We start from the raw sequence: 20,875 nt of genomic DNA, 5'->3' as shown, positions 1-20,875 counted from the left end.
CCCTTTTGCATTAACATTAAAGTGGGGATGGGGAACCCAAACCCAATGGAATCTTAAGGACTAAGTCCCCTCAGCACTGAAAGTCCTTTCACAACTTGCTATTTTTAAACTGCTTTTTGAACACTGTGCTCACTGTGTTGGAAGTGAAGGGGAATGAATTCACTGTGCTTCAGAAAGTGAAAATCAAACATACTTGCTTAAACTGCTGAATTACTGGGAGGAAATAGGGATAGAAAGAAGAAAAAAAAATCCAAGAAGAAAGTGAGACCACATGAAGTTAAGGAAGGATTTGTGACGTGACTGATGGCAAATTAAAGTAAGAGGGACCTGAGATAAAGGGACAAAATACTGGAGCATGACAACACAAAGATAAACCAAGTAGCAGATTGAAAATTTCCCTCAGTAACTAATCATAAAACAAACAGAAATAGACCCTGCTTCTGTCATAGTTACCATGACTAAATGGAAATTAAAAAGTCAGTTTATGTCATAATATGTTGTAAGAGAAAAAAAAAAAATCAGGCCTTGAGGTGTTTGCACTGTAAGCTGACAGATTCCACTAAAAGAGTAGAGGAATTGTCTGCTGTCGTCACCCCCTCCACCCACACCACAGTAGAGCATAAACATTACGTGCATTTTGGAAGAAAAAAAAAAAAGAAAAAAAAAATAATGTCCCTGCAGTAAATCCAAGAACCAGACAAGAACTGAGGGAATACCAGATCTTCTCACAGCAGAGGGAAATGACATTAATAAACTCCCTATATTTTTTATAATGGAAACTCTAAGTATTTTGAAACAAAAGATGTGGCCAGCTGTATGAATATTCTGAAATAAAACATAATGTGAGAAATAAGGCACCCTTTGCTGCTACCATGGAACATATATTTTTATTTTAAATTAAATTAAATTATTACTACCAGAAGTCTGTAAAAATTTGCAAACATTAATACTACTACAGCAGAAGTTGTGGGCTCTGTCATCCCATTGTTCTTCAAAGCATGAACTTGATGCTTTGGGAATGTTTTAGAAGGAGAAAGAGAATTTCTAAGAGCTGCTTTACATGACAGATGAGCACCTTACAGTCCCAGCAATCTCTAAAGCTACTCACTGCAGTGTAGAGGAACACAGAGAGGTTGTGCCATCTGGGACTATTCCCAACCCATCAGCTGCAGGGGAGTCAGGCTGTTCTGGCAGGGCCCAATTTACAACCCCAGCTTGAAAACCCTAATGCCACTTCCTGAGGTGGTGAACAATGTGTCTTGGAAAGTGCTATGTATCCTCAAATTTCACTGAAATCACTATGAAGAGACCATATATTAAAAAGAAAAAAAAAGAATTACATTTTTTGTCAGTAAGTCAGAAATACACAGGTAGAGGTGACCCTTTTAGAGAGAATACACGTGTTTCAGCTTGTGGGAAGAACTGGGCATATCTGATTGTACCCCTCTGCACATGAGCCTTTCCCATCACAATCTGAGCTCCAAAGTGCCATTTGCTCTTTTTAATAGTGAGACACCAGAACCAAATATGAAAACAGTCTCTGCCATTATCATTGTGATTCTTTTAAGCTTCTAGGAATAATTTAAAGGGGAAAGTTAGTAACTAGAGCATTGACTTTAATTTTATTTGCCAAACTAAAAATATTTCAGAATTAGCTACAAACTGCTAAGAGATATTTTTTCAGTAATAAACACTTCATTGAATTCAAACAAAAATTATACTCACACTGACTAGCCACAGCAAAGCTGCAAACAGCTTGCTCTTTTGGTAACATTTTGTCTGTGTGAGAATCCTAAGGTGATTAGCACACCTAATTTTTTTTTTTTTCCTTAGCTCAGAATTCTAATACTTACATTGATTTTAATTATAAATATATATTTACCCTCTTATTTCCCCGAAGTGAGCATGTTAATTCTAGGCTGACAAGATTGCTTTTGTTTAGTTTAAATCCTTTCTCAGATGAAGTCATTTAAAAGACATAAACTTAGGTGAAGATAATAATATTTAGATGGAGAGAAAGCACCAATGTTAATTATTTAACAACAATGCTCATGTCTGTGGTTACAACTGAAACTGTTTCAGGCATGACTCTTGACACCAAATGAGAGCAAAACACATCCTTAGCCTCTGCTTGATGCTGGGCTGGGTTATCAGCAACACATCACAGTGAGCAAGCAGGTGGGTACAGGAAGAGAAACCAAGACATTGCACTTGCTTGCACAGTAAGCTGTAGGTATACTGGAATATGCTGCATTAAGCCTTATTTTGTCTTAAACACCCAAAGAGTATTTAAATAAAATTAATAATGCATTGCTATGGTCATAATTGAACCCAGTATCAGTACCAAGGCCAGGTCCTGAGCAAATTTATTCAAGTTTTGGCATCATTTTCTTTCTTGTAATTTGATATAAGGCCATATGATTTCCTGTGATACCCCCAAACTATGTCCTTTGTTTCCTTTGCAATGATGTTATCAGAAAAGTTGAATGTTGCTAAATTATTCTGAGATTCTCTGAAAGGACAGTGAACACAGTTATTTGGCCAATAAAGGTGGTTGAGAAGATAATGGAGATGTTCACAGTACCAGAACTGAATTCTTCCATTCAGCCCTGCAAAAGGCCCTGATGGAATTGGCAGCTAACACTGCAGGCTCTGGTGGAACAGCTCTAAATGCAAATATTTCCTAACCTTGAATCCACAGTGTGGGATGATAACAGACTTTCTCAGATGCACAAGTGGTCACAATCCTTCACCGATTAAGCTTCAGATCTCTCTCCTAACAAAAGATCAAAATTTGATTTATAGTTTCCATCATTCTTGAGACTCCTCCCAAGTATTTCAGAAGAAATGAATTGCAGAAATTAAAAGTTTCACACACAAGCATTGGTCATATTTAATAAACTATTTTTAAGCTTCAAAATTTTACTGACTCTTAACTTGCTTCAGAGACTTCTGCCAGTTTTTCCCATCAGTTCTTTCCTACATGGTGCTCTCCAGCTCAGAGGCTGGCACAGATTCTGACCAGCCAACCTTTCCCTCCTGCAAGACCATCTGTAACACAAAACATCTTCCCTGGGTGTATCAGTCCTTCCTGTAGTGCAATCTCTCAGAAAATAACCTCTTCTACAAAGGAAGAAAGTCTGTCTCTAAAAAGGGACAAAGAACACTGCTGAATCAAAACATAACTCCATGATTTTCTATAAATGAAATTATAATTATATAAGATTATATACACATTTAATCAAAGCCACTTTGATAAGTCAACTTTTCTAATTAAAACCAGTATTAGAATTCCAGTTTTGAGGAGAGATTAGAAATATCAGAAATGTGAAGAAGTGTCAGAGGTAACAACCATAAATTAACTGTCAAACAATATTAAGACACTGACTTATCTATAATGAGCACTGCTTAAAAACATTAATGCATCTCTATGAATTTTTACCAATTTAACATTACTTTCATTTTAAGAGTTAACATCACTAGAATCCCTTTATGGAACAGGCATTATGTACAACTAAATATGTAGCTTCTTACCACTGTGACTTGCAGAAACTTCTGCAAGGAGAACTCCATGGTCCTGTCTTTGCCTGCTTGCTCAGACCAGCTTTAAGTAAAACAGAACAAAGTAAAAACACCTAAGTCTAACACAAAATTGGAATCTTTGTGAATTAAGCAGATTAATTTTTTCCCCAGAAAACACTCTACACTGTAAAAATGCCTATTTGTTTAATTTTTTTCCAGTGCTGAGGAACATCTTTAATCACACATTCTAAATTAACTAGGAATAGTGGGTTAATTATCTCATGTTTAAATGTATTTATTCTTTGCAACTAAAAAAGGTATATTATTTTATGCATCAATCAGTACAAGGTACACAGAAATTTCCTCTTATAAATTGAGATAATTATGCTTCTAGGTGGTCTGGAAAATGTATATATCCATATCCATTACAGTTTTTCACAAGTAGATATTATGTTCTCATAAAAGCTTTTTGGCTTTAAAAAAAAAAAAAAAAGGAGCCTCTAAGCATTTATACAGTAACAAAATCATCCTATCAACATATCACAGAGTCATTACAGCTAACAGCCTATCCATATTATTCTCAAAATTCTCTATTTCCAGGAATTTATAAAGCAGCTGTAATAAATGGTCCTTGCTAGAACTTTATCAACAGGTTTATAATGCACCAGTAATCGTTTTCTCAAAGTTGAGCATGCAGAAAAGCATTATTTTTTTCCATTTTATGCAACAGCTACACCTAAGAAATGACAGCATTATTAATGTATAAAGATGTTTTAGTATAAGAGCAGTTTGTTCATAACAGTTCTTAAACACTCTCATTAATTTTACACAGGCTCCTCAGTACACACTGCTGCTATGAAAGCCTTTTTTTCAGAACAGAAAGGAAGCAAAACTAAAACAAAGAAAGGAATGTGGCTCGTGCCTCATATTGTGATTATCTTTGCATTTTCCTCAGTACGTGGTGTGAGACTGCAGCTGGGTTCAAATGATACAAAATTCCCACCCTTGTGACAGGACAGTGGAGCTTTTTGTGGCTGGAGCTGCTGCCCACACGCTGGATTGCCCTGCAAACCGCCTTGGCCTTTTTTGGTGAGATGGAGAGGAAAAACAGCTCCACCTAAACAGTGCCAGCTCCTTCCTCACTCACTGAACAGCCAATATTCCATATATTCCACAGGCAACATGAGTGTGCTGGATCCTGGCTGTCCACAAAGCTGAGCTGCATCAAATGAGGAAAAGGGGGGAGTTGGTAAGAGCAGAAACCACATCAAAAATAAAAAGGCAGAGTTCTCTGGCTAAAAATAATTTCAAGCTAACTTGGGTAATAACAGAGGAGTGTAAAATCCACCAAGAAATTACTGCATTTATTCTGAACAAATGGTTCATATGCATGACTGCACATAATATATTCAATGCAAAAATAGGCATTAAAACTGTACTTTAAAACTTGTTTCCCCTTCCTTTTCCAGTTCAGTTTCAAACACCGTTGAACAGCAAATAAGCACAGTGTGGAAAGGATGACTTCTCACAACATGACGTGGATCAGCTACCCAAGCAAGAGCCAGCCTTTCACTTCCCAAGACGAAATCGAAGCCATCATAGCTTCTCAAAACATCATATCCAGATTTATGCACTGTTACATTGCCTTTTTTGTACCCACAGGATTAATAGCTGGCATATGTGTTTTGATAGTTTTCATAAAGAATCATATGCAGAACAGAAGAACAAGCTTGGACTTACTTCTTCTATACTTCACCATCAGTAATATCACAATGATTTTTTTATCCTTTACTGTCATCTCTAGACCTGACTATTTAACAGCAACCCACCTTAGCTGTAGCATACTGTCATTTTTTTTCAACTTTGGTTATTTCAGTTCTCAGCATGTTTTAAATTTGACAGTTTTCACACTGTTGCTGGAGAGATTTCCAGCACAGACTGGTCTCTGCAAAGCCACCCAAAGACCCCTCTTGTGTGTTGGGTTTGTAGTGACATACACCTTCTGCTTGTCCCTGACAGAGGCAGTGCTGGTTGGCACTGATAATTACCAGCTGGAAACACACTGCCAGTTAGATCCATTATTTGCATGGCCTGAATACGAGATAGTTAAATTCACCTTTGGGTTTGGAATCCCATCGTTACTCCAGATCCTCTGTTTTGCTGTTCTGTGGGCTAAAGAAGCACCTGCTGGAGCTCCAGCCTTGCAGCAGCACATCCTTGCTTACCCCGCCGTGTACGTGACCAGTGTGACAATGTTTATTTGCCGCCTGTTTTATAACATCATGATTCTCTTCAGGACAACTCTGAAACTACAGAAGAGCATTGGAACTACAAAGAATGAGCTTGTGATGAACATTGCAGAAATAGTGCTGTTCTGTGAGAGCTGTGCTGGTTTGGTAGTTATATTTTGTTTTCATAAACCATGCAAGGATGAAGTACTTAAAGTCATACAGAAGTGCCGAAGAAAAACCCGTGCCAACAATCACCTTGAAATACCAGAAACAGCTACGACCCATCAAAGTGGGTCTCAGTAATACTTGCTCTTTTAAACAACTTGCAATCCACTTCGCTTTTTAGCTTGTGGGTTTTGATTTGGTTTTTTACTTCTTAAAAAAAAGGGCAATTGTTCCTTCTTTAGAACCCAAACCTGGCCTATCTTACAGCTAGCAGTACTGAAAGAAAAATGATGGTCAGTTCTAGTACAGTGATCTGTGAGAAAATTTCCAGGGTCTGGGGCTGTTTGGGGTTTTTTTTTTTTATATATACATATATATTTAAATCATCTATTTTTTTCTGCAAGCATTGCTTCAAAGTCAGGTAGAAAGATGAGTACTGTTGCCATAGAACTGTGCTTCTGCAATAATATCAATGCCCTAGCAGAGCTGCAAAAAAAGATGTGGGAGAAAGCAACTTTGAACAAAGGTCAAAATCCAGTCAGAGCATTTTCTCAAGTGTGCTTCCTCCTTTGACTTCCTACCCTACGAACTACTTACTTCTATAACACTGGTATATAACTGGTATATATAATTCCAGTGGCAGCAGCAGTGGAGCTTTTGCCTGAATTCCTGCGCCAAAAAATAAAAGAAATTAAATTAATGGAAACACGGGTCCATAAAGGAAAGCTTTGGGTCCTTTGTGAGGCACTGAACTGGAAAGATCAACAGGATGGCTAATTAAAACTTTGTGCAAGAATGAAAGCTTTTTGTTAATGTACTCTCAGCTTCCACTTTTCATTTAGACTTACAGCAATTATTGATTTAAGCCATTCCTGATGAGTTCATTCAGAAGTATGAAGTCGTTGGAAGAGTCACATTCAGTAATACACTAACTGAAAAACAGAGAAAAGCCAGCCCAGAACAGCAGAACTGAGGTGCATTTTTAAGAAGGTGAACAAAATCCAAGCCCCAGTTCCTAACTGGAATCAAGGCTCTGCTGGAGACAAAATAGAAGCATTGCACATTTACATGAGAGTTGATGGGTAAATGGTGCAAAAAGAGGAAAAAATCTGAATTAAAGTAAAAAAGCTGTGATGCAGGAGTTTGGATGAAGCCCTGCAGGACTGGTAGCTGATGCAGGCTGAGATGCAGGTGCAAAGCCATAAATGCTTGCTTTGAGCACATTGTTACTGCCACCAAATCTGGCCAGGAGCCACCTTAGGCATTTGGCTTCAGCTTCATCTTCTCCTCTTACAAAGGTGGAGAGAACGGAAACAGGAAAGCACAAAATTGTACTAAAACTTGCATAATGACATAGACTTAGATGGCAAAGTTACAAAAATACAGCGCTGTGATGAGGAAGGAACTTGAAGAGTTCTGAGAAAAGCTATTTTGACGCTTTAATCTGTGCCTTTGTATGAAACCTGGTGCTAAAGGAACTGAGAGGGGTTTTTTGCAGTTGTATCCTTTGAAAGATCTTCCTGATGGGGTCCAGATTTGTGTGGGGAGCTGGCATAAATCAGCACGGGATGCCTAAGAGAGAACAGCAGGAACTGACTGATCAAGATTATCTTCCACAAGACAAGAGCCACGTGCAGAAATGGAAGAATAATAATCATATAGAATACAGATCAATTATCTAGAGATATGGATCTAGTCTTGGACATCCAAATCTTGAAACGTATGGACCATGACTGTATCACATGCAAATAAAGGGCAATGTGTAATCCCACTATGACTGCAAGGACCAACATTTCCACAAGATGTAAAAATCAGCTGGTAAGACGTCTGCATTACATTGTGTCAGCCTGTTCCCCTGTTCCATTCTGTTCTGCTGCCAGCACCAACAGATGGATAATTAATGAACTCTACATATAAATAGATCATTATAGAACGTGGTCAGAAAGGAAGTACGTAGGTAAGAATCATCTCTTTGAACACAAGAGCCAATTTCATACTTGTGAAAGGAATTCTCAGATGGCATCAGAGGCTTTGTTTTGCACCTGAGAAGACAGAGATTAAACAACACAGACCAAAGATCACCCTTGCAGAAAGAAGTCTGAAGAGATGAGTTGCGAGAGCTGTACATCAGTGAAAAAGCTGACAGACTGAGTGAAAGAATGTCAGAAGATGCAAGCTGTTTATCCCAGCTCAGAAAGTCAGAGGTTCAGCTGTACTATGGATAAGGATGATATTTTGTAGTATGGGAATGGGAATTATGTGCAAATAATTCTACTTTATTTACAGCTTCCATACATTTTTAATTTAAGAATGAAAGAATAAATATTATGTTGTTTCTGAGTCCTGAATTACTTTGAAAGGTGCCTAAAAGAAAATCAAATCAGTGAAAGTTGGCTGGGACCTGGAAAGTGGTCTGATGGTGACTGAATGCCAGTTACACACCCGTGAGGAGCCACAAGGTTGGAGCAGGGCACAAAGGTGCTTCAGGATACCCTCAGCAGGTACACAGCTAGAGCAGAGCCACACCCAAGTGTCACAGACAATAAAGCTTGCAGGGACCTACTGTCAGATGTAGGATCTGAGAGTGAGTACACACTGTCAGAATGAAGAACTGTGTGAGTCTGAGCACTCCTGGCTGCCAGCTGTGAGATGTGAGTACATGTTCTCTGATCTCCTCCCTGTCCATGTGGAAAAAAACTGAGTATTTTCTGGATGGCTGGTTGTATTGCAATGAAGAAATCTCTCTGTACAATGAAAAGACCTTTCAACTGAATACAAGAAAACAAAGGTAAACAGGAGGGAAGAGGTTGAAAAATGCAAAACAGTAACTCAAATAGTTATGAGTATAAATTTTAGCAAAACAGAAATGCTTTCATAGAATTATTCTTGATAAAGTCAGAGCTCACATTAAAGTTTAGGACAATGAACATGTGGTCCTAGAGAAAATCTACTTGCACACAGCTAGAATATGAAAGCAAACACTCCCACGTGCAACAGGGAAGGAACAGTTTCCCAAAATCCTTCTAATATAGTCTGATATGAAGGAGAGAAGAACAGCTTTAGCTAAGATTAAAAGTAATATTTTTTAAATAATTAAGAATCCAAAGAACATTTTTAAGAACAAAATAAAGTCTCCATGCTCTGAGATTTTTTTTCCCCTTATGCAAGCAGCAGCACGATTGAACCCTTACTTCTCCCAGGCTTCACCCAGTTGTGAACAGCATGTTCCAGAAGAAATACAGCATATATTTTTATAGGCAGGCTGTCAAAATTAACTGAAGGGATATACTGGAAAGCTCAAAGAAGAGTATTTTACTTCTGTCTTGGTAATATTTGTATCTTTCCACGACTGTGGTCTGCATTTGAAAAAAAACACTTTGTTCAGTAGAAGAAGAGAAATAATCAGCCAGCTGAAGTTAAAGCTTGAATTTCTGAGTTAGTAGCATGTTTTGGAAAAGAACTCAGGATTCATCATTACTGAACCAGCTGGCTCAAATTTAATCTGATCCCATTGCAAACAACATTTGAGCTAGAGACTGGATGTGCACACTTGAATCACAACTCGAGCTGCTACATCCCTACCTGTACTTCTAAGCCTGCCCTTAGTTACATTCTAATATTAAAGACACTGAAAGGGCACCAGTATTATTTATCTTGATTTTGAGGTAGCTACAGAAGATTTGGGGAAGGGAGGTAAAATCTCAAGCAATTCAGCCCAGCTAAGTACTCTATATAATGTGTCCACATACGTTGCATGTCAAATAAATTCACTAATGGATAGAACGAAAGAATTCATTTCACTTCCATGGTACAAAGTGTCCAGCAAAGGACTGCCAGACCCAGCCACTAAAATAAAAATTCTTGATGTTTTGCAAAAAAAAAAAAAAAAAAAAAATTTGAATCGAGTCTAAGTCCTATGATGGGGCTTTGAACAATCTGGTTTAATGGCTCATGGCAGAGGGCTTGGATGTAGATGGTCTTTAAGATCCCTTCCAACCCAAACAATTCTAGGATCCTGTGATCTTTCACTAGACAACATTCTGTGGCTCCATTTAGTGACATTTTTAGATTATCCCTTAAGAGTTTTGCAATATATGCTCTTAAGAAAAATAAAAATGTTTTACCAGAATAGTTTGAATGGGTTTGAATGGGTGTTGCCCCTGCAAAAGGAAAAGGCTGAACTTTAAAAAATTATTTTTAGTAAGAAAAATGCATTCTCAGAATTATTGGCAACTGAAAAGCCTAAATACACAACATACACTACATCCAAGATTTTCTGAAGGCACAGAAACAATTAATTCCAGCTCAAACTTAGTTTGATTATTTGCAAGAAAGATTATTTGCTACTGAGGCTGGACAGGATAAAATATGAGAGTGCTCTTGAGCAGGGTAATGGATGCTGATTTCATTCAGTGGTTGAAAAAGGTGAGAGAGAATTTGGATATCAGCCTACCTGGAAAACCTCATGAACAGTATGACAGCATATATATTCCCTTTAGAGATAGTTCCAGTAGAGATTCTTACACAAATCTTATTTCTTCTGCAAATGGTTATATTATAGTGTAAGCATTCCAATACAATTTTAATTTATGCTTTCTTCCCCTTCCATGCAATACAGTGCCTTACTTTTTTTCAGCTTTCTATACCCTTGCCCTGATCTAATTTCTCAAGGACTCTATAGCTTCATATCCAAAACACTTCCATACTTCTGAGAGAACCCAAGAGTCTCTTGCATCTGAGAGGGTTTATCCAGCTGGAGAGGCTGCCACAGAGGGCTGGCACAAGAGGTGTGATGCATCAGACCTCTCAACGTTGTTCTCTCCCATACTCACACCTCCCACTTCCCTTCTCCTCAGCTGCCACCTTTTAGCAGCGCAGTAACAGGCACGTATTGAAGTCTGCTAAATTACACAGGATATCTTCTATTATACCTCAGATTCTGCCTCTTGGTGCACTGAAGTACATCACAACTACACCAGTGCTTCTGAAAGACTCTCTGGTGTTAGACATGTTTACTGAGATATTTACAGAGCTTTACACATTGAGTGCTACATAGAAATAAACCAGGAAAATTCCAAATGCTGGATTACTGAGGTCTGACATTATACAAATGCTACTGCACCACTTGATTTCAGACAGGTTCTCAGCAACAACCACGGTAAGGTAAGGCAGGAGGAGATAATTTAGGACTCAATACTGTCACAACTGCGACAATGGATCATTAAGGCAGTCACTGTAAAGTCCTGTGGAATACCTGCTACTGACAGGGAAAGAGCAAAAGTACAACGTTCAGCAGCTGCTAAAATTACTTTGAAGCATTTCATGGAATAGGGAAATGACAAACAGTGAAACTGAGATAGATTAATCAGTAACAATAATTTGACTGCATAAACAAGGGCCTGAAAATGCTGTGAACTGTTTCAGAAAACAGGATTCAGAGGATTCGCACGATAATCTCATAAAATATTTAGAGAAATACAGAACCCATTAATTACAATATAATAATATACAAAATTACCATAATATTAAATATGACCTCTTATGCTTCACAGTTCTTCTAAGCACAGAAAACAGCTACTTCCTGGGTCTTTTCAAACAGAATTTCTTTACAACTCTGGAAGTATGGCAAAGTGACATATTTCTTACCATGAATTCAAACAAGACAATCATTCAGAATTATACATTTTAATAGTAAATCAGCTGATATTCACAGCTAGACATGCAAGGACAGACGGACCAGCTGACTATCAAACCCAGGCCCCCATAATAACAAACTGACACCCAGAAGTGAACGTTACACATGAAAAAAAGTAAAACATCCTTCAGGCCCTTGCAAGATCAGTGGAAGCTCTGAAGGACAGAACGAAGTACAGCAAAACCACATGATCAACAACAATAAAGACTCTTTTTAATCCTGTTCTTTTATGACAGCAAAAATTTAAGACCTTCAAAGCTGGCATCACAAGATTTTTCTAACATTTACAATACTGCAGTCCTACAATGCAATCATATTTGTACACGTCTCAAACCAAAACTTTAGGCTCTGTCCTCATCATCCCATATTAAAACACTCTGTTCCACACATAGTGGAAATCTTCTGTTCAGAAAAATTTTGCCAGCACCAATCTGTGCAAACATTCTTTGATCTAAATAATAACTGATTCCAAAACTATTTATGAAGAGCCACCATGCAAGAACATCTTTAAAAGCATTTTTAGCAACAGTTCCAAAATCCTCTGTTCCTATGCACAGGGTGTTGCAGAACAAAACAGTAAATAATATCTTCTCCTCAATGAAGGCAAAGGACTTCTGCTCCCAAAGCCCCTCACGTAAAGAACCTCCACTTTCCTACAGATGAGGTCCTTTGTAATCTGAATATATTTGACCATGGTAATTTGTGTCATGCATATATTATAATGACATGTTAATTGCTTACTCCACACTTCTGGAACTGTCACATTGTCTTCCTCAAGTCCTAAATGCTGAGATCCCATTCATCTTATTCCAGCAGCAGCAGAATGCTGCATCCATGTACAGCAAAGCCAGTCATGGCCCTTAACCAACAGGTGCCAGATCAACATTACCACAAAAAGCAAGTGCCACAAATAAAATACTGCTCTTTTATGAGGAAGGTTTGACTTTCTTTCCCCTTTCTTCTAAGAACTCTGGCCACCAGTAGGTGGTGTTACTGGAAACGTCAAGTAGGTTTTTTCACCCCCTGCGGATGCAATGCAAAACTCCACCTGCAACACTGGTGTTTAATGCAAAACTGAGGCTCCTCATTCTCTGTAGGGTAAGCTTATTTCATCCATGTCATATTGAGCTGAGCAATTCTAAGAAGTAAGAGAATGGCAACATACACCTGAAAATTTAAATACAAACAGGCAAACTGGGATCGACTTGCAGGTAGGAAAGCTGAAATTTATCTTATCCGTTAAGCAAATGACCCTTCTCAGATGCTTGATGTCTTCAATCAAATATTTCCCTTTAGATTGCCCAGAGCCTTTTTTAAAATAGCACAAATAACAGTAATAATTGCTTTATATCTATGTAAAACATGCTTCACTGAAATTTGCAAATAAATATTTTAATTATTGTTCAGCTGAGCTCTAGATTTGCACGGACTATAAAACTTAATCACCAGAGGCAGAAAGGAGGGTGCAATGAACATTAGGCAAAATAAAACTGACAAATATGAGAGAAAAGACATTTGAGTAGTTCTAGTAAAAAAGAAACCAGCAGAAACAGGGTTAATTCTAGCCTTATAAGGCTGTTCAGCAGCACTTCAACTGCACACAAATTAGAACAACCCTGGGAATCTATAAAGCTTGTTTTATTGCCAAGGACATGCAGCAAGATCTGCATTTTGCTCTTGTAAACTATCCTTCATTAAATAAGTTCTAAAGCAGGACAGACTTTTACATGATTTTTGTTTTTACTGCTGGATCATCAACAGGTGGCATCCACTGCAGCTCTGCACACCTAAATGCAAGTTTTTACCGAGAGGACAGTGGAAGTTGGCACATCCATTACGTGTGCACCCAGCAAGGAGCAGCCTGCTGCTGCTGCCTGGAGGAAAATCAGCTCGGGAGAAATGGAATTAAGGTAAAATAAACTGTTTCACAGTACATAGTTACCTGTAATGCTTTTGATTGCTTGGCTTTTGGCGGCCTTTCAGATGTAATTAAAATCTGACCAAAGACAGACCTTTTAAAATCAATTGCTCGGGTTGTTAACTTATCTTTTATCGTATTTAAATTTGTTTTACTGCCTTATTCACAAATAAAAGGCTGTTACACAAAAGACAACAGTTTATGTCTGACTCCATAGCTGCTTGAAACAAACACCAAACCTTCTAAGAAGTGTAATTTCAGATGGGTATTTTAGCATGAAGATTTACATTATTAAAATTATTCAAACACAGCAACAGGTACTGGGAACTTATGCCTCTTTCATCATGAAATCGAAGCACTGGAACCCATCTCTTTATTTAAGTATCTGTAGCTATTTCTGATGACTTGAATACATTTAAGCAAACTCAGAGCTGTATTTCTGACTAAAACTATTCTAATGCTCCTGCTCCATTAGTGGTCTTCTCTTTACTCCCCCAGACTGCACACTGGCAGGATTTAAGTCATTAAAATGTGGAAATATGCATTAATTTTACTAGCAAACCGTTTTGAAAATATATTTTCATGTAAGTAAAAAAATCTGTGTTCTGATAATAAGATACAGATTAAAGCAATTCAAAATATTTAAAACTTAACACAAAATAGGCTTATTTATCAATTTCTTGCTGCTTTATTTGTTTGGGGTGTCTTTTGTTTGGCTCTTTCTCTTTTTAAATAAACTTCTAGCAATGCTTCAAGTGCATAACATTCAACATTCAGAAGTAAACAAATCCAATAACTGGCATTTTCCATTACTACCCGGAAGTCAGTGAAACATAATAAATCACAATGAAAAACAAATTGAGCATAATAATGTTGGTGTAAATCAATATGCTGCTTATATTACCTTCATTTCTAAAATTTGCCTTTCCCTCCCACTGAAAGCAGCAGGAACCAACTGCTTTTCAACTGTGTTGCCTTTTCAGCCACAGACTCTGCTATTTATTAGCCTTAGAAATAGAATAAATATATATCTGTATATATATATATATATATATAAATACAATTTTTCTTTATCAGGTTAAATTCACTCATTTGATTTCTCTGCATTTCTTCATTTTCTATTACTGAACCTCTCACAGGCACACACAATTTTAACAGATTGCCCTCACAGTGTATTTTGATCTAGAACAAATTTAAATTCTTTTAACTGAACCTTTGCATTCATATTAGAACATGATGTTTCCTGTAACCTCAGCTGTGATGTTAAGTTAGCAGAAGCTAATGGACATGGAACAGGGCTGGAATATGAGATTAATCGTTTTCCATTTGCAAATTGCAGGTCCAAGGATGTTCATTGATTATTAAAAGAAAACAAATGGAGCTAAAATTCCACTGCCTTCCAACCTGCATGAAGAAACACTATTGCTGAAAAGCTTTTATTAAAGAGACCCAAGTACCACCATGGTAAAAAGATTCCTACATGATCTTAAGGCATATAGGAACTGCAAATTCTCTCATTTAAAATGTATATAGTATCCTGTAAAACAAATTAAGGCATTCACTATTTGTAGTATTATATTTCAGTCTGTTTTAAGTCTAATTAATTTGACTTTTAAAGCATTTTATTTTCCTATTAAAAAGTCTGTTTCTTTTTCAATTCCAATCAAAAATGCGTACTAGGAATTCAGTTGAAAACAATCAAAAATCTGGTTTTTTTGGTATTGCCACCAAACTGTGAGTACTAATATCTTTCCTGCAGGTATTTTAACCATGGAAACTTATTCTCCCTCAGTATCACCTGTTCTATGCAACAGCACAACTTTTAACCTGAATGGATCCCATTTGTGTAACGATAGCATATCCTCTAGATTAGCTGATAAATCAGAACACCAACAATATGTTATTGGCCTTTTCTTATCATGTCTTTACACAATATTCCTTTTTCCTATCGGTTTTGTGGGAAACATTCTGATACTGGTTGTCAACATTAGCTTTCGGGAAAAAATGACAATCCCAGACCTTTACTTCATAAACCTGGCAGTGGCTGATCTCATTCTAGTGGCTGATTCTCTCATCGAGGTGTTTAATCTTGACGAGAAGTATTACGATATCACCATCATTTGTACCTTTATGTCTTTGTTCCTTCAGATCAACATGTATAGCAGCATTTTCTTTCTGACATGGATGAGTTTTGACAGATACCTAGCACTGGCCAAAGTAATGAGGTCCAACCTCTTTCGCACTATGCAGCACGCTAGACTGAGCTGTGGGCTCATATGGATGGCATCCATTTCAGCAGCTCTAGTCCCATTTACAGCCGTGCACTTACAGCACACCGGAGAGGTCTATTTCTGTTTTGCAGATGTAAAAGAAATCCAGTGGCTAGAGATAACCCTGGGGTTTATTATCCCCTTTGTGATCATCGGTCTTTGTTACTCATTAATTGTCCGAGTCCTTATAAAAGCACACAAGCACAGGAGTCTGCGGCTGCGGCGACAGAAGGCTCTGCGCATGATTTTTGTTGTTGTCCTGGTTTTCTTTATCTGCTGGCTCCCTGAAAACGTCTTCATTAGTGTCCAACTTCTCCAGAGGAAAAGCGAGCCCGTCTCTTCAAACAGCCCATCCTTCAGGCACGATTATCCTTTAACAGGACATATTGTAAACCTAGCAGCTTTTTCTAATAGCTGCTTGAACCCCTTGATTTACAGTTTTCTGGGGGAAACCTTCAGAGACAAGCTGCGACTGTACATTGAACAGAAAACAAAAATGTCAACATTGCATCGCTTCTGTCAGGCTGCCTTAACATCTGTCATTCCTGACAGTAATGAGCAATCAGAAGTCTGATTTAGTGTCATTGTATCAAACATATGACTGTGAAGTTGTGCAAATAGTGAACAAAATGCTTGCTACTAACAGAAAAAAAGTGCATTTGTGTGTGTATATATATATATTGTATCACTCTATTGAGTACTGAAGGTTTATATTCAAAATGTTTTTATGACAAGACTTCAATGTAGAAGAGTATGTTTTACTCAGATTTATATTTAATTATGAACAGGATTATTAAAAGCCGAGCACTGAAGACGCTTTATTTTGTATTATACATGTATGAATGACAATATAAGAGAAAATTTTATCAATTTAGGAAGACTGCAAATGTAATCTGATTATCAGAGATGATATTTTGCTGGTGTATATAAGGTATTTCCACTGAAATAATGAAGCTTCCGTAACAGTGAGGAAAAAAATCATTACAGCATATTGATGTGGAGATGCAGAAAACATTGATTTTTTTTCACCCCAACATGTTAAGATGAATGACTTTGCTTACAAGAACTACATGGCACTATCATCACTGCATTCTAGCATGTCTTCCATGATTAAGTTTTTAATCTTAATATAATCAAGCACAGTGATGAGTTTTTGTCTCCTAAATGTAATCTACTGTTTACATCAGTACTTGATCAAAACCAAAATCATCTGTAAATATAGTGCTCATCTCAAAGAACTTCACGGAAGCAAAATGTAGTGCTTCATTCTGTCTTTTAAGGATTGATCCAGATGGTCTCTCTCAGAACAAGCATAATTGGCCTTTTTGAGAAAATTGCCAGTGCACCAACATCGTGCACATTCACACCTACCTTCAGATTTGAGTGCACATTGTGCAAAATCCCTTTAAATCCAGAACAAAATGATGTGATTTTTAAGGAAGCATCACTTTCTGCAAAAGATATTGCAGCTACTGTGTAGATATTGATATTGCTTATGAAAGTGACAGAAACCTCCATTTTTAGAAAGGACAGACATTTATAATGGAGTGTGTGATTAGTGATTATCAGATCTGAACTTCGTGCATACCCATGCCACCTCCAGAAACCCCCAGCCTTTCAAAGCTGTAAACATTTCAGATGCTTTGATCATTTGAAGATTAATTATACTAAGCAAACAAAGAATAGCACCACTTACTGCCAAACAATAGTGTTTCTTTCCTTCTAGCAAATAATTGGGTTTTAAATCTGATTGATATTTAGCACAGGTTACTCCTGAACTTGTTCAGAGGAAGTTGTAAAATTCGTAGAGATTAGCATGCAAGATCATTAAAACATCACTTGCTGCATCTCTCAAGTGAACAAACTCATTTAACTTCTGTGCTTATTGACTGAAGCACCAGAATTCAGCAGAATAAGATGCTCTGTCCTATTTCAAATGTCATAAATGAATTAACTAGCACAATAACAGATTTTAAAGGATTTTTAAATGTAGACCTTTAAAAAGATTACTAAAGCTACTAAAGCAATAAAGAAAACAGTGAAAACTATGATTCCACTCATATTTCTCATGAAATATCTCGAGTTTCCTAGTGGAAGTTTTGGTCACAAAAGACTTGACCTATAAACAGAAAGGCCACAAGACGATGATGGCTGAATCTGAAATAGATAGCTAGATATTCCTGCAGCTCCAACAGGAAGGGCAGTGTGGAGTCTGAGGCAACTGCAGATTCTCTGCAAGTGGTTGCTAATCACAGTCTAATGAAAAATGTGTTTAGACCCATCCTTCCTGCAGAACATCAAATAGATCTCCTCTCAAGAAAGATGCAAGCATCCCACGAGCTGCTACAAAATACTCAGCAAGTCATCTCCCACAATTGTGCTGCATCACATGCAGTTCTTTTTCCTCAGCATTTTCCTTTTTGGAATCAGCTACAATTACTCAGGTCTTATGGACTGCCAATAGACATTAATCACACCATTAAAGATGGCTATTTCAGACAACACCCAGCTGAAGGAAGGGATAATTGTCTTGGCAATGCAATTCTGAGAAGTAAGACACATCTTGGTCTTACAAATTTATTAGGTTTATGCAATCCTGACACTTGCCATGAGTAAATAATTTATTTGACACTACTTTCCCAATCATAGTTGTTGCTTATTTTGTTTTTTTTAGGAATAAGATCCTTTCCCCTCCTCCCTCCTTCCAATACAGGGATCACATTTTTGATCAAGTCTATGGTAGAAGCCTTTCTGCTACCCCTGCAGAACACAAATCAAGAAAGTTTTTGTGCAGAAGCTTATAATAATAAACAAATAGCAATAGCAAATGCCTGCTCATGCATCCGCCAAAGTAGCTTGTTTCTAAGTGATCATATTCAGTAGTATACAGTGAAATCTAGGAAAGACCAGATTACTGTAGCATTAAGAAAACAGTATTTACACAAACTAAAATAACCTATTGCATGTTTAAAACCAAATTACAAACCTAAAATACCTGATGAGTTCCCTAATGCTGATATTTTGGTACAGGCTTACGAACTGTGCCTGAAATTACTAAATTTAAACATACTTCTTACTTTAAATGCAAACCACTCCCCCACCTGAAAAAACTGCACATTGACTCCCAAAGCTTTTTTTTTTTTCCAAACAGTAACTCTGTACAAAAGGTAATATTTACAGAAATGTCATACAACTTCCAAGTATTTCTGTATACAACATGCTTTCTGCAAGCCATCATCTTGCAATAACTTGCTACTATGGCTTATCCACGGACCAAAAGGATCTCAGCTTGATGTGTCTCTTTTCTTAATTTCAAAGAACATAATCACCAGTAAATAAAACCTTTTATAAAGTGTAGAGGAAAAAGGGAATGGGAGCAAAAATTTTGATACAACTTCTTCACCTTTTATCTATGGTCTCTGAGAAATTGTTTAATTGCTGAGTTGAAGGAAAAGATTTTACATGCCTTTCTAAAACACTGGACTGATGACAACTGTGAGATTTAAAAACCTGTTTATCACAGTTGCTTACAATCTTTGCTATAATAGTCCATATCAAGTCTCCAGATATGAAAAGTCTAGCATTAGGAAAAGCTCACAGAAAAGAGGAGAGAGGGAATAATCAAAAAATCCCTGAAACCATTAACTGCTTTTGAAAAGAATCCCTTAGCACAAGAATGCCTTGCATGCATAGGATATAACGGAATATCTAGAAACAGAATAAATGCAAACAGCACAAACTAGCAGCAATCTGATGCAACTGGGAGCAACAGGCTTCCCTCAGCTGTGTAAAAAGATAGGAGGAGAAGAGTTCTGTGAGACCTCTGTAACACGTTAAAGAGATGCTGTAACTTCACTAAATACTGACTGTGCAGATGCAACATTCACCTCTCGAAAATACAAAGTAGGTCAGTCTACAGATAAAGCTTGATTCATTTATGAAGAGCATTACAGAATGGGAGGGCATGTGACAGAATTTGAATCAATAAGTCAGGCAAGCCCAGATTCCGTGCAAGGCTTTGACATAATACAGGCAACATGCAAGAAGTCACCTCTCCCTTCAAAATCTTAAAAAAAAAAAAAGAGCACAAATTTTTACAAGAAAATGCTTGTAAAATTTCAGACTATGTATCTGTGTTTCAAACAAAATTCACTGCCTGTACAGTGCAGGCTCTAATCTTTTTTCCAGACATCAAGTTGTGTTAGAGTATAACTGAGTTTTTTCCTGCGTAAGGATTTTGCTGTATTCTCTCAGCTGTTTATTAAGACTGCAAAAGGGAAAAGGTTGTCTGGACAATTTTAAATGGTTAAGATTGTCACATAAAAAATGTATTAAACAGTGATTTACCATAAGTAAAGCATGTCAAGTTCAAGCCTGATTATCATTAATTCCATTGGAACTTGTTTCTGCATAACTAAAAACAAGTGAGTGTATGAAGAAGCAGGTTTGAATTTTAATAGCTACTCATGAATGTGAACCAATGAATTAATTTGATTTTGATTGAAAACAATGAAGATAAGGGCTTGATTTGAATTTAAGGGACAGTATCTATCCTTCCTTTTCACTCTAAGTCTCACCTTACCCATTCAGACCATCAGAAAAACATTTAAAATTTTCAGCACAGAAGAGCACAGACCAAATTAATTGTTTATTTGTCCTTTTTTTATGGTAAAACTGTAACAACATGTGATTGGGAACAAGTCACTTTTAAGGCATGCACCCAGAACACATTTTCCCCACACCCTTAAGCTCTTCTCTCAGGGAGGTTGTGGTACATGCCATGTGCTGTGTTTTAAAGAAAGACACCTGACATGAAAATCTGAGCACCCTCCGTTCATATTTATAAATCCAGTGTTCTTTCTTCACCAGTATTGTCCAAACTATCTACTCCACAATGACTTTTAATACAATAAACTTTTAACCTTTGGGTTTGGGCTTCCTTTTAGACTTCCATCACACAGCAGCATGACACAGGCAGGAGCTAAGAATAAACTGCTGCATATTGAGCCACCCAAAGTGCCAACACAGGAGCAATGCCCTCTTAGGAGTGCAGTCTGTGCAGGATCAGCTCTAC

The 20,875-nt window shown here is 37.3% G+C and overlaps 2 protein-coding genes across 2 annotated transcripts in view; one reads left to right on the top strand and one right to left on the bottom strand.

Annotated features, from left to right (window-relative positions):
• C16H7orf50 (chromosome 16 C7orf50 homolog) overlaps positions 1-20,875 on the bottom strand; it is a 124,845-nt gene that overhangs the window by 89,477 nt on the left and 14,493 nt on the right. The window lies entirely within an intron of this gene.
• Positions 15,302-16,375, top strand: GPER1 (G protein-coupled estrogen receptor 1). Its single transcript, XM_062503984.1, has one exon. The coding sequence runs from the start codon at positions 15,302-15,304 to the stop codon at positions 16,373-16,375; it is 1,074 nt and encodes a 357-aa protein (XP_062359968.1).

Source organism: Cinclus cinclus, chromosome 16 (assembly GCF_963662255.1).
Source record: "Cinclus cinclus chromosome 16, bCinCin1.1, whole genome shotgun sequence".
NCBI classification, from domain to species: Eukaryota; Metazoa; Chordata; class Aves; order Passeriformes; family Cinclidae; genus Cinclus; species Cinclus cinclus.
This window is presented reverse-complemented; position numbering and strand designations above follow the sequence as displayed.